General features: G+C 41.7%; 1 protein-coding gene across 1 annotated transcript in view; it reads right to left on the reverse strand.

Annotated features, from left to right (window-relative positions):
- Positions 1–10,440: 10,440 nt before the first annotated feature.
- Positions 10,441–14,409, reverse strand: part of TMEM127 (transmembrane protein 127) — a 37,888-nt gene continuing 33,919 nt past the window's right edge. Inside the window, exon 3 of the mRNA XM_086943335.1 lies at positions 10,441–14,115. Within this exon, the coding sequence (XP_086799461.1) occupies positions 13,808–14,115 (308 nt within the window). The 3' untranslated portion in view covers positions 10,441–13,807. The remainder of the gene's footprint in view (positions 14,116–14,409) is intronic.

A 14,409-nucleotide genomic window follows, 5' to 3' on the forward strand; every position in this document is an offset into this window, starting at 1 on the left:
AGTCCAAATGAGGTCTAAACTATGGCCCTTCTCATGAGCGGGGGTCTCAACAATTTGTTTCAAACCCAGCATGGTCATAGCCTCTCCAAACCTGCTGGTTGCGTGTTCTCTTGGTGCCTGATCCCAGTGGTAGTTAAAATCCCCCATTACTAAAATCTGTTGGTATCTAGAGCATAGATCACTAACCATTTCATTGAACAAAGGGGCTGACTGAGGTGGACTGTATACTACGGTATGTTACACCTACAACGCAACTTTTACGTAGCATTCCGTTACAACGCAGATTTTACAACGCGGGATCCATTACATCGGATGTCATTACAATGCATGGCATTACATCGCAGATGCTATTACAACGCATACTATTACATCGTAAGTATTGGTAAGTATTTAATTTTTTTTAATTTTATTTAATTTGATTTAATTATTAATAATTTAAAAAAAATGTATTTTTATTTTTAAATATTATAAATTAAATATATTAAGGGGTGTTTTTAGGTTTTAGGGTAGGGTTTGGGTTTTGGGGTACAGGGGTGTTTTTAGGTTTTAGGGTAGGGTTTGGGTTTTGGGGTACAGGGGTGGTTTTAGGGTAGGGTTTGGGTTTTGGGGTACAGGGGTGTTTTTAGGTTTTAGGGCAGGGTTTGGGTTTTAGGGTACAGGGGTGTTTTTAGGTGTCAGGGTAGGGTTTGGGTTTTGGGGTACAGGGGTGTTTTTAGGTTTCAGGGTAGGGTTTGGGTTTTGGGGTACAGGGGTGTTTTTAGGTTTTAGGGCAGGGTTTGGGTTTTGGGGTACAGGGGTGTTTTTAAGTTTTAGGGTAGGGTTTGGGTTTTGGGGTACAGGGGTGTTTTTAGGTTTTAGGGCAGGGTTTGGGTTTAGGGATAATTAAATTATATTTACCATTTTAAAATATATTTAATAAATTAAATTAATTATTTTACATTAATTACATTTTTTAATTAAATTAATTAAATAAATTAATATTTTATTTTAATTTAATTTCATTAACCAAAATATGTACATTAAACTAATTACTTTTTTTTAATTAAATTAAATTAATTACAATTTTTAATAAAATTACATTTATTAAATAGATATTATTTTATTAAATTAAATTAATGACAATTTTTAAATGTCTTTTAATTAAATTATTTAAAAAAAATGAATTACAATAAACTAAATAACATTTTTAAAAAAAGGTATACTTGCCTATACTTACGATGTAATGCCATGCGTTGTAATAGCATCTGCGATGTAATGCCATGCATTGTATTGACATCCGTTGTAATGGATCCCGCGTTGTAAAATCTGCGTTGTAACGGAATGCATTGTAACACAACGCGTTGTACTGACACCAATCCCCATACTACTACAACTATCAAGCAAGAAGATTTTAGCCCAATTTTAATCCCCAGGACCTCGGTCCCACCCAGGCTCTCTTGTACTATCTTCTCAGTGGTCAGGGCTCTGCGGCAAAATACCAGTACTCCCCCCACCTCTTTTCTTCCCCTGTCAATTGTATGTCAGGACATCACAGTCTGGGGGAAGGTAAGCCACTATATCAGGCCATGAGGCATCCTCTAACCACGTTTCCGTTAGTGCAAGGATATCTAGCTCTTTTTTCTGGAGCAACGTAAACATTTTCAGATCATACTTCTGAAGGGACCGAGTATTCAACAAAGCAGCCCTTAAACTAGAGGGAACATCCAACCCCACACCTATAGCCCTCTGAGCCTGAATGCAACACTTCTCTGCCCCCCTCCCCTTCCCAACAAACAAGTTGTCTGTAAGAAGCCTCCATGGAGATCAGCATTTGGCATAGGGTCCTTGTCTCTGGACCAGGTCGGACGGGCGCAGACGGGCTTGCCTTAGGCGCGCCCATCCGCTGCGCGTCCTCTCCAGCCTGCTGAAATGCACACGCCCTCCCAGCAGCTGATCAAACTAGACCGCTCACTGGCGGGTCGGGGCAAGATGGCCGCCGAGGGTTTACAGTAAGCAGTCACATCCTACTCCACCTCCTCCCCTTAATGTGCAGATGAGCAGAGTGTGCCCCCCCCTCCCCCTCCCCCCAGGTCGGGAGGCTCAAAGCAGCAAAGCCAGCCGCTGGACGAGCATACGGAGTTACGCCAGGGATATTGTCCTGAAAGTACTACTCCGGGCTCACAGGAAGCTTACGGCTGGATTCACGCTAATAAATTTCAGAATGCCTCCACGGAACGTAAAGGGCAGTGAAACGAAAGAAGGGGGCAAGGAGGTAACAGTCCTGAAAGAGCCGAGAAAGGAGAATGAAAAAAAGAAATGAGCCGAAAGTACTGGCTGAAGCCGGGATACAGAAGGATGCAGCTGGGAAACTCTCGGGCAGGAAAGCAGGTTGCGAGGCATCGCTCACATCAAGTGCACAGCGGGACAACGTTTCCAGTAAACCCATGCCGCCCAAACAAAGGTCTAAAGAAACCAACCTGCGCAGCCCACGATGGTGGAAAGCCACGCTAACATATCTATGGGAGATGCGGTAACTGGAAAGCTGAAGCGAGGCGAGGGCTCTGCTGGTCTGAACAGCAGGCTGAACGTCCTTGTGGACGCCGACGCTGCCGTTGCTAAGCAACCAGCGACGGCGGTAGCAGAGGCAGGAACCCGAGAGTGGTGTAGAGGCTTGTACAACAGCCTCGGATGAAATTCAGCCCGGTAAACCCGTAAGTACCCCTGGCCTGAGGGTAGGATCCGTGGCTCAAACATTGGGGGAGAAGACGGAGAAGGCGAGGAGGAGCCACAGTACAGACATTAGGGCATAACGACAACAGGGGGGCTGAGGGGGGAGAAGATGTGGTTGATGCTCCAGGGGACTGGGGAAACTGTCCGCTTATGGAAAATGCTGCAGAGTTAAGCGTATATCAGGGCAGCCTCAGTGAGAGAGGGGCTAGTGGTGCTACATCTCCAGACCGCTTTTACTCAGTCAATGAAGATTCTCAATCTGTGGGTAGTGTGGAGGACAGCTCTGGGGAACTTACAGACACGGAAAGTAGTACCTCAGCTCAAATAAGTACCCCCAAAAAAAAGGAATTCTATTCAGATTTGTATGGAAGTGAGCAGAGAGGAGAAAGTACAGACATTAAGGAGTAATTCAACCAAGTTACTGCAGACGGTCTCCCCGCGGAGGATAGGGAAAGACTCAATCTGCCCATTAGCCTTGAAGAAGTATGCACGGCATTGGCTGAACTCCCCTCAGCAAAAGCCGCAGGTCCAGACCAGATACCACTGGAGTTTTATAAAACATTTAAGGATGCCTTGGTGTCTGATTTATTAGACACATTTCTTCAGGCACAACAAGGGCTCTCACTCCCAGCATCCTGGGGAGGTGCAGAAGTCATTGTGTTACTAAAAAGGGCAAGTCACCTATAGCCCCAGGGTCATACAGGCCTATCACTCTAATGAACTCAGACGCTAAACTCTTCTCTAAAATTCTTGCGAAAAGACTGGCTAAGGTAATAGAGGGGTTGGTCATCCCAGAACAGCATGGATTAATTCCAGGAAAGGGAACCACCGAACACATTAGGCAGGTCATCACCATGTTCGATGCTACTGAGATCCCGGGAGACCCTATTGCTGCGCTATTCCTGGACGCTGAGAAGGCGTTTGATAGGGTCTCCTGGGATTATCTATGGGAGGTGATGAGATGGTTTGGTCTGGGAGAAGGATACATCAGAGCGGTTCAAGCGCTATATACAGCCCCCACAGCCAAAATTAGGATCAACAGGGGGGCTTACTACGGAAGTGCAGATAAGAAGAGGTACGCGGCAAGGGTGCCCTTCATCTCCCCTTCTGTTCGCAATCTATTTGGATCCCTTCCTGCGTAGACTGTCCGGTAATCCCAACATCCCAGCCTTAACTATATTAGGTATGCAGGTTAAAGTGTTAGCCTACGCGGACGATGTCGCGATAATAACCCCTAATCCTTCCCTGGTAATAATAGAAATAGAGACCGAGGCACATAGGTTTGGGAGAATTTCGGGGTACAAGCTCAACAGCAACAAGACCCAAATTGTGAAGAATCCCCACGCCATCTGCAATGACCCACGGGTGGTTAGCGCAGCAGTATATTTGGGCATTGACATTACTGCTGATTTAGAGACGGTTGTGGAGCGTAATCTGACACCATTAATAAATAAAGTAAACTCAGATTTGACAAGGATGAATAACCTCCGGCTGTCCCTGGTAGGCCGTACAAACGTTATCAAAATGTTAATACTTCCTAAGTTTTTATACTTTTTTAGGGCAATCCCTCTATTTTTTGAAGCGCAGTGGTTCAACAAACTAGAATCAATTTTGAATAAATTTATTTGGGCACATGAGAAGACCAGGCGGGCGTACAGGTTCATGTCACTACCCAGGGAGAGGGGCGGATGGGGGGCACCTGACTTCAGGCTTTATTATTGGGCAGCTGTGCTGCAGTTTATGCAGGGCCTAATTGGAGGCGGCGCCGATCCTAAAATAACGGCATTATCTACCAGGATTTATGAATTCACTCTGGGATCCAGTACAGATAATGCCTTCCTGAGTTGCACTGATTCCTCTTATTTTAAGAGGACGCGATTCAAAACTATTAAAGCAGCCTATAACGTCTGGACGGCGTTTGCAAAGAAAATCAGTTTGGGGAGGTTTAACAGCTACGTTAGATTGTATAGGAACCGTTCCTTACCGCCTTTGATCTTCGCGGATACAACTATGGCTGAATGGACTAGGAAGGGGATAGTCAAAATAGGAGACTTATTGGGGCCGGATGGAGGGATTATGCAATTTTCATCTTTAGAGACAAAGTTTCATATTAACAGGGGAAGCTTTTTCAAGTACCTTCAGGTGAGGAGTTTTCTCAGAAACAAAATAGGGGGGGCGGCCGGGTTTGGCAAAAATGATATATTAGAAGCAATAGAGAGAGAGGGGGGATAGTTCTATTCGGAGTTTGTATGCTGCCCTGGTAGCTACTAAATCGGATGATCTTGGGAAGCAAGCTGCCAAATGGGCTATGAAACTGGAAACAGATGTAAGCTATTTTCAAGCCTCTTTGAAACTAGGATGCTCAGTGCTATGCTCCGCCCCTCTCCAATCTCAACACTACAAAACGCTCTATGCACTCTACTTTGCCCCGGCGCGAATTGCTCAGTGGGGAGGGACAGCTGGGATTAACTGCCCCCGATGCAACGAGTTGGCGGCAGATAGTATTCATATATTTGCCACCTGCCCTCATCTTCAGCCGCTGCTTAAAGGGATTGAAGGTTTCTTAGCAGGAGCCTTGGGGATCAAGACTATCCTAAACCCCCATTTGATAGTGTTGGGAGTTAGCGGGGATACTGACAATGAGTATGAAGAATTTGTGTTTATTGCCATGGCGGCTCTTAGATTGACTATAGCCAGGGTATGGCTGGATAAAATCCCTCCGACAATGCAACAATGGCTGGCCATTATGCTGGCAATTTACAACCTAGAGAAGGGTATATATGAGAGAAAGGGTAGGAGAGTGAGGAGGCTGGGGAAAAAGATTTGGGAGCCAATCCAGCGCTGGAAAAATGGACTGTGGGAAAGATAGAAGGGGAGAGGGAAAAAAAAAGGAGAGGAAGGGGGAAAGGGAAAAAAAAATTCACTGTACATTGCCTGTAATTGTTTAGACGGATGTGATTTAGGATCCGTAAAGTGAAATGCAGATATCCATTTTTCATCTATTTTCCCCTCCACCCCTAGGTCCCTTTTTTGTTTTTATTGTTTATTTGGTTTTTTTTCCCCTCCTTTTTTTTTATGTTTGTGCGGTTCTTTTAGTTTGTTTGTTGTGCAATTCTACTGACTAAATTGTAAAACGTCAGATGTTAATTCTCTGTGTTGTGCTGTGTACACGCTCCAAAAAAAGTTAATAATAAAAATATTTAAAAAAACAAAAACAAACTAGACCGCTCACTGGCAGACCTACTAAGCCGGGATCGGAAGACCAAAAGTCTTGGTGCCAAAAGGAAGTGGCGATGAGAAATACTTAAATAAAACGTCCTACAGTACATAACATTTCACACAGTTGTTTCAGTTTTAAAAATACAACAGGATTAGGCGATCGCGCGTAACCCAGGAATGGTTAGCGTACCCTTCACATGATGCGCGTCCTCTCCAGCCTGCATAAATGCACACGCCCCCCTCACCCCTCCCAGCAGCAGCTGATCGAACTAGACTGCTTACCGGCAGACCCACTTAGCCGGAGCGGGAGGCTAAAAAAAACTCTAGGTGCCAAAAGGAAGGGGCGATTAGAAATACTTAAATAAAACGACCTACTATAAAACTTCACTCAGCTACTTTTTAAAAATACAACTTGAATCAGCAGGCGCTCATAACCCAGGATTGGTTACCGTATCCTTAGCTCTGCATGCATCGCAAAACCCACAAACCATTCCAAATTGTATCTTTCCACATGCACAAGTTCTTTCAGAACCTTGGAAAACCCAGTGAAGGAATTTGGAGTGGAAATGATTTTCCTTTGAGCAAATGTCTCTGGTGCCATCCTACATGTTTCATTCTTGAGAACTAACTTCTCCCTCTCCTTTTCTTTCCTTCTCCCTCATTGTCTCTTACCGGGCCCATTTTTCCTCCTGTTGCTGGTGAGCTAATCTTAAATTCTTCCTCTGAAATTCCCTGCCAGTCTCCTCTTCTTCAGCTTCACTTTTTGGATAATTTGTGGAGTCTGTATCAACAGAACCTTTTTTTACAGTAAATTAAATCACATACAGACACTTGGAGTAGATATTTTATATAATTTTGACGCTAAACATGAATAAATGTTACTTCTTAAACAGGTAATCTGTGTAGATATGGATAGGTTCTGCTGTTTTCTTTGTGCTACGCTTGATGCTTTGAGCCACAATGAAACAGCTATGACTAAACAACACAGCTCAGCTTAATATGGATGTCATGTTTGGTGAAGTCACAAACAGGCAACCAGGGAGGAAAGAAAAGTGACCATCTTCCATCTCAAATCAATGTCCTTTTGAGAGGAAGAATATAGCCTCATAGCCCACCGTAGAGGGCTATACCGGCTATTAAAGGCCCTCTCCAGCGTTAAAGGCCCCGTGCCGAAGGCGAGGGCCTTTAACAAGGGAGAGGGACTTTAATAGCGGTAAAGCCCATCTACGAAGGGCTATAAGGCTATTAGAACATTCTGTCATTAGAGGGCAGAATGTTCTAACAAAAAAAAACAAAGCCTTTTGGGAGCGTGAGGGGATTGGAATCCCCTCAGGTTCCCTGAAGCCTTTGTTCACAGCCAGAGCTGTGAACAAAGAAACATTGGAATGTTGGAGCTCCAGGCTTATACCAGCCATTATAAGCCGAGAGCACTCCATTGTTTTCAATGGAGCTCCCAACATTCCAATGTTCTAATGGGGCATAGTGAAGATTTACTTCATAAAACTCGTTTAATTACCACTCCATACTACACGTGTCGATTCCAAGAAAAATAAATAGAAGTTGTGACTACTATAATATGTATGGTAGCACAATTATTACTAAAATCAGCAGCTGCATGAGAGCAGAGTATTTCTTGTATGGATTCAAACTCCGGTCTTTTAGATCAAACAAATTGTCAGCAGATAGTGCTTAATTTACTGAGCCATGCTGCTGACTTTACTACAGAGGAGATCGATCAGACACCAAGTGCTAATTTGAAGACTGAATTAGCCAATAAAAAAATCCACTTTGCCCAGAAAACAAAATAAAAAGGAGAACTGGACGAGCCACTAACATCTTATATGGAAGGGTTTGAGATGTTTGAATATATCATATTTATTAATATTCTATTCATGTCACAATGTGGGTGATGTTCAATCAGTCCTAGCTTTTCACCCAATCATCAAGCATGCTGGGATGTGTAGGCATGTTTGGGGTTGTTAAACAATAACAGTCACTTATGACACCAGCCTACTTGGCAACCTTTATTTCAGTTGAATGCAGCGCCTCAGAAAACCTGACGTCACTTACCATCGTTAAAGTGATCAAAACATTGGCTAATTTTAAAGAACGGACTGTTCAGAGCGTATTAAATACATTGAACAGAGGATCCTATTGACTTGTGATTGCTTACTTGTTATGCAATCATTTCTTCCTTTGTCATAAAAAATAATGTGTGCCAAGTAGTATTGTACTCTGTATGCTCCTATTCAGACAGACTAATTGTGCTTTTTCATCTAGGTCCAACTGCTGTTTATCACAGTTTCTGGAAAAAAATCCTAAAAAGGGGTGATCATTTGGAAATAAATTCGTGGTAACATTACGCTCTGGGTCAATGATAATCACCAAGGGAAATTACTTGCTGACAAATCCCAAAACCCATTTATCATGCTCTCTTCTCGACAGGGGAAGGGTAGGGGGTGTGGTGCTTCTCATTTATTTAACTGTAAAGCTCACCAGGATTTTAGCACTTGAAACAAATGTAAGTAATGACGCCATTTGGTTGTTCAGATTTTACTTCACAGACATGCATTAGCAGTCTAAACTTACTTAGTACTAAAGAGCAGAGAGCCATACAACAACGCCACATAACATAATTGCATTAAAAATGTGCAGAAAACGAGGAAATGGCGTATTTGTAAAACCAAATCCTGCAATTAAATCAAGAACTCAATATATGGGAACGCTTTTCAATAAAGCTGTGAATAAAAGTTGGTGTTGAAAATGTTAAATTCTAGATCATTAAATGGCACCTGGTTTTATATTACAACACGTGTTGCACCAGGGCTAACATTCCACAAGCTGATTTCACACTATTTTATACAAAATTTGTATCCAAAGAAGCAGCGAAAATTAATGTTCCCCAATTTTCAAAAGTTAAAGTTCGCAATTCATGTATGGTAAAATCAATTAGCTTTTTTTTTTTAACGGGTTATTCATGGACTAAAGTTTGTTCAACTAGTCTATTACTCTTTTAAAATAATTTATTAAATAATAAGAGATCATATTTATTTTCACTGTCCCTTTCCTTCCTTTTTTTAACAGTAAAAAAGTTCTGGAATACACACTGAAAGAAACCTTATTTTCTGTTCTGTTTACACAAGCAGCAGAAATGTTACGTGGTGGAACTGGGGAATGTGCTCTCTCATATTTTGGCTTGAATGTATGATCTAGGGCAAGTGCCTACCAATGCACCCAGAGCCACTGTAATGAAAGTTGTTAACGAAATTTTGTAAAGTGAATGTATTCATTTTGTAGGAATAATTTGGGCTCTTTAAATAGATGGTAGCTATGGATGATGATGTCAATTAAAATAATGGACATCGCAGCCAATGTGTAAAAAAAAATCTGAAATGAGATACTAAATTCCCATTACTATTTGTCTAGATCTCGATTTTAATTTTCTATTAAATTTAGCTGGATTGGGAAACAAGGTATTTGCAGTAACCACCAACCTCAGGATAGAACCAAGCACCTCAATTCACAAAAGTAAGAAAAAGAAAAATGTACTTTTTAGGTCCCACCTACCAGACAGGGCAAGTTGCTAAAGACCCATTGTGAACTTACAGCCCATCCATTACTTGGCTTTGTCACTCATGTACTTACTTATTCAATGGCTTGACTTCCTCTTCTTGTGGTTTTCGCTCCCCAGCAGCAGTCGTTTTATTGGCTGCCTTGTATCTTTCCACTGCTCACATTTAAGGACCTGCTTTTATTTCCCATTCAGCACTCCGTTACTGTGCATGTGTGCTCTGACTCTCCTTTGTGTACTTTACATTCATTTTTAAACTGAGTCAAAGTTTTCTCAGAGTGAAAAGTATTTGAAAAAATAAACCATGCCATTTATATAGACTGAAAACAATCAATTCATTATCCAGGTTTAGGATACCGTAAGATATTATGCTTTCCCTCCAGTATTTAGATTTTTAAAAACAATACTTTACAGACTACCATTGGCAAGACCAACACCTTGGCACTCACACTCAAAGTGAGACCTATCGGTTTTGCCAATGAGTGTTGGAGTTTTAAATCTGGCATGCCTCGAAAGTTCAACCTACCCTTTACCACAGTAGGGTATGTGCAAGGAAGGCGGCAAAAGCCCAGCGAACTAACAAAGCTGAGGGCTATTGTGCATTTCGACAGGCAAGATTATATATCCTCTTCTGAGAAATCCAATGACCACTTCCTACAAGTATGGGTTCAAGTAGTGTAAAAAAGCAGCACTGTTTTTTGACAGAGGAAGTTCTTCTAACAAAGATAACAAGGTCTTCCTCCTCAATGTATATCAACAGCAGAAGCAAATTTAGTTTGATAATTCACTCAGACATTTTTTTATGGCATGCAAACAACTAACAAAATAATTAAACTTTTACTCAATAACGAAGCACACCGGTCATGTCTCCAATAACTCCCCTTCACACACCCATGCAAACATGAGGCAATGCCATAATAAATTTTAAATGCTTTGAGGGGCTATTTACATGATCTTTTATTTCACATAGAAAACAAAACGAAACCTACCCACCTGATAAATATTTACATGATAAACCTGAAAAAGTCACAAAAATATAATTTAAAGAGGTTCCATGAAAAGGACACAGCCTTGGAATGTTCAACACCCCACCCAACACGATGCTCTCCAGCATCAGATTTAGTAACCATTCACACCTCAGTTTAGCACGGTCTGCTCTAAGGAAGTTGACATGACAACAATGACTAGAGCTGCACCCTTGGGACACCTCTTATTGATAACCAGATGGTTTCAGAAGAATAGAAAGATAGCAATGATTCTCTCATACAAACAAGTTAAAGCAAGAAGGCATGTGATCGCTAGAGACCAGCAAGTCAGAATTCAAAGGCAGGAAATTCCATGTAGTCAGAAACAGGAGTCAGGATTGTGGAGTATCATCCTTGCTAGTAGTGCATACAAATGTCAAGCTAGATGTGTAAACTAGAGCGCTGAAACATTAGTTAACTGCATTAGAAAAGGTTGCTGAATGTTTTGTGGTGTTTCTAACGTGCAGTGTCGGGCATTTGTACTACCTTTATCACTGCAACCTAAAGCACCAAAACAAGTTAATGTTGCAACTTGGCTGGGTGTTTTTTTATTTTTTACACTTCGTTTCGTGCCTTTCTAAATTCAAGAAATCCGCTTCAAAGTTAAATATCTTGGGTCTTCAGACAGCAAACCGATGAGTTATACAGCAATTGACCACCAGGTACATGAGCACACAATACAGATGCTCACATGTACGGTTATCTTTTTGCAAATTAAACATGGTGTAAGTGTTTAAAATAATTTAGATATTACAAGTGGTAGAAAGCTAATGTTTCCACCAATGGTGGGTTGATAACTAGAGATTCATTAAAGGGTCCGTATTCTAGAAAGGATATGGTTCCTTATTCAGATCACAGAAATAATCTGTTACATGAAGGTTAAGCTAATTACTTAGTTGTAGGTGGCTACATCGCCAGAAAAATATAATTTATATAAAAACGTTTCCAGTGATGTTTGAGTGATAAAAGACCAAATCTAGAAAAAGTTTTGTTACGGTTTTCAAATCATTAAGAGCAACGTTCATCGGGGAGGCACATGGATTTTGTTAAGGGATTTAATTGCCCGGTGGTTGTTGAAAACTGTGTTCCAATGATTGAAATTGTTCTTCACATCAGTCAGAAGAGACCCATATCTTAGGAATTTAGAGGTACAGGACAATAGAAAGCAAGTAGGGTCACGTTGAATTCCAGGAGTAGGAACTTTTCTTGCGAGTTAAGGCGCTATTTAATCTTTGTCAAGAAGCAAAGACAGACTGCCATTCCCACAACATATCTAATTCCACACAGGATGCCCACAGTTGTGGTCCAACATTTTCGCTGCATGCTAGAAACCCAAATGTCCCGAGTAGGGTAACAAGATGGCTTGGTAAAATCATGTATTGCTTCTGAGGACTAACCAAGGGTTTTATCATCAGGTTCCTATAACGGATGAAAAAAATAATTTGCATCCATACAGTGTGAACTTAGAGGCCAGGATTTGGATATTTAGTGGTTCCAAAAAAGACATATCCAGACAGAGGGTAGAATTCCCTTTTGTTATTGTACCCAGGCATGTTCTTTTTAGATTAGGAATAATCTCGTGTGAGGCAGATAGATTTCAGCTATAGTGCAACCAAACCGATTGTTGTTGCAAGGGTAAATGTGGTTCAGATGGAAGCCATGTGTACTACAGGGATCTGTTAGAGACTAGTTCTTCACAAAGTCTTAATATGGGTCTTTCAAAAATACACGTGTGCATTAATTGCAAGCAGGGCTGGTGTTCTGGAAGAAACCAATCTAATGATATTAAGGGAAAATTGGAGAGGGACAGAACATAAGGCAAATATTTAATATGAACAAATAGGAAGTCATGCTATTCAGAAACAAAAACATTCCTGTAGAATAAGTCTCTAGCACATGAGCAAATGTGTTCTGGGCTGACCAAAATAGTAAGTATACCAGCCTGTTTTGGAACAAAAGGCCTGGCAGTCATTAAATGAACTCCGGCCCAGTGTAAGGCTGGAATAGCCACTAAACTGAAGGCAAGTTTCCTGGAAGAGCACTGCTTTTTTTGATAAACACCAGTCATTTACTCAGAGGTGGCTGTATCAGCTAGCTTGACGTCCATGCGGGAGTCTGTTCTAACTGACACCACATTGAAAACTCACCAGTTAGAGCCCTGTTCCAGTTCCAAACTCTCAGACATTCACAAATTTCAATTAGTCAACTCAGATATATCCCAGCATTCTGGACTCCAGATTGATCACAGGCCTGTTCCTTCTGCTGAAGCAACTATTTCAAAGAACCGAAACGTGTTTCAGATTGTAAGACTCCCCTGCCTCAAGTCCTTACAGACTACTGGGTACGACTGGGGATGGGGCATTTATAAGAAAGTCGTTCTGACGTGAGTAAAGAAGACCTATTCTCTGGCATAGAACCCCTGCAGCCAGAGATTGCATATGAGAAAACAGTCCATTGAGGGGTTATGTCATCAGAATCATCAGTTTTGAAAATACAGGGAGGACAGCAGTGAAGAACATATGGAGCTAGACGATAGATGTGTGAACCCTATGCACAAAATTATGATGTATAAAAGTGTGAATCAAAATGTGCACAAGCCAGATCACGGTCACGAGGATCTGCACAAGACAAAAAAGGCTATGAAAAAATAAAACGCACCTGTACAAAAATTATGACAATGGAATCATGACACAGATTATTCCAAGAGTGCTGACAAACTATCCACAACCATCTGTATGGAAGAATCAGTGTGATCAGAGGTTAATAGGTGCATTAGTGATTGCAGCACTTGAGTATGTAGACATTTAAAGCAGAAAGACATCGTGAGCTATCTGTGCATTACAGGTTATCCAGCTTCTGCACTTCGGCAAAAAGCAAGTTTTAACTCCAGTAAAACATGACCAACCGCAGTAAAACATGGGCCATTGTTGTAAAAAAAAACCCTAACCACTCAAACGCAGTTCACAAGACCAGACCCCCACAAACTTGCACAAAGTTCAGTGACAAAACCTCCACAAGAGATGTAACTAAACAGCCACAAAACAAAGTCTCTTAATAGTTAATTCCATTCGGGGTTCTGCTGGAGAAAAGATGCAAGAACGGTTGTCTTTCGTCCTCGATTAGATGCCTTCCGGAAGACAACTGCAACGTGCTTGGAGCGAAGATGTTGCAGACTTGTGTCCAAAGAGGGAGTGTCTCTACCCTTTATCCATCCTCTTGAAAAGCCGGAATTGCCATTCTCAGAGTGGAAACTTTTGCCTCATTATGTCCACGAGCATTGGTGTCACGGTGTGTATGCAGGGGGTGGCTGAAACTGGTTCACTACCTCATACTCCGTAGGAAAGGGCTCATTCTCTTCCATCTCAGACAGCAGCTCCAGGGCCTGTTCTTCCTCCTCGGTTGGGTAGTGGCGTAGCAAGTTGGCAGCTGTGGCAAGGATTGATGCACCACCTGCTCCTGCTACAAGGTAGAAGCTAACTGCAAAAGTGACGTAAACCTGGGAACCGTGGTACTTCTTGTGCTGCTGCTGGAGTGCCAGGATGAGCTCTGAGGCCCAGTAGCAGAAACCAATGACTGTGGCACACTGCAGTACTAAAGGAAAGAGAGGAAACATGATTATAAAAAAAACTTACTTGAAACATCAAAATAACCAGAGCTGCTATGGTCTCCTGTGCCCTACCTGGAACTCAGTCTTAAATAAAGTAACTCTTCACTTAATTTTAAAAGTGCAAACCACTTCAGAATCCAAGGCTCAATGGTAAAGAAACAAACAGGAAAACCAGCACAAAAAGCTGGTTGCCTAAAGATGCATGCTTTTTGACCCAATTGCAGAAAACTTTTATATTTACAAAAGGAGATTACATTTCCTACAAGTCTCCATGATGC

The sequence above is a fragment of the Lissotriton vulgaris genome, chromosome 11, assembly GCF_964263255.1.
Source record: "Lissotriton vulgaris chromosome 11, aLisVul1.2, whole genome shotgun sequence".
NCBI classification, from domain to species: Eukaryota; Metazoa; Chordata; class Amphibia; order Caudata; family Salamandridae; genus Lissotriton; species Lissotriton vulgaris.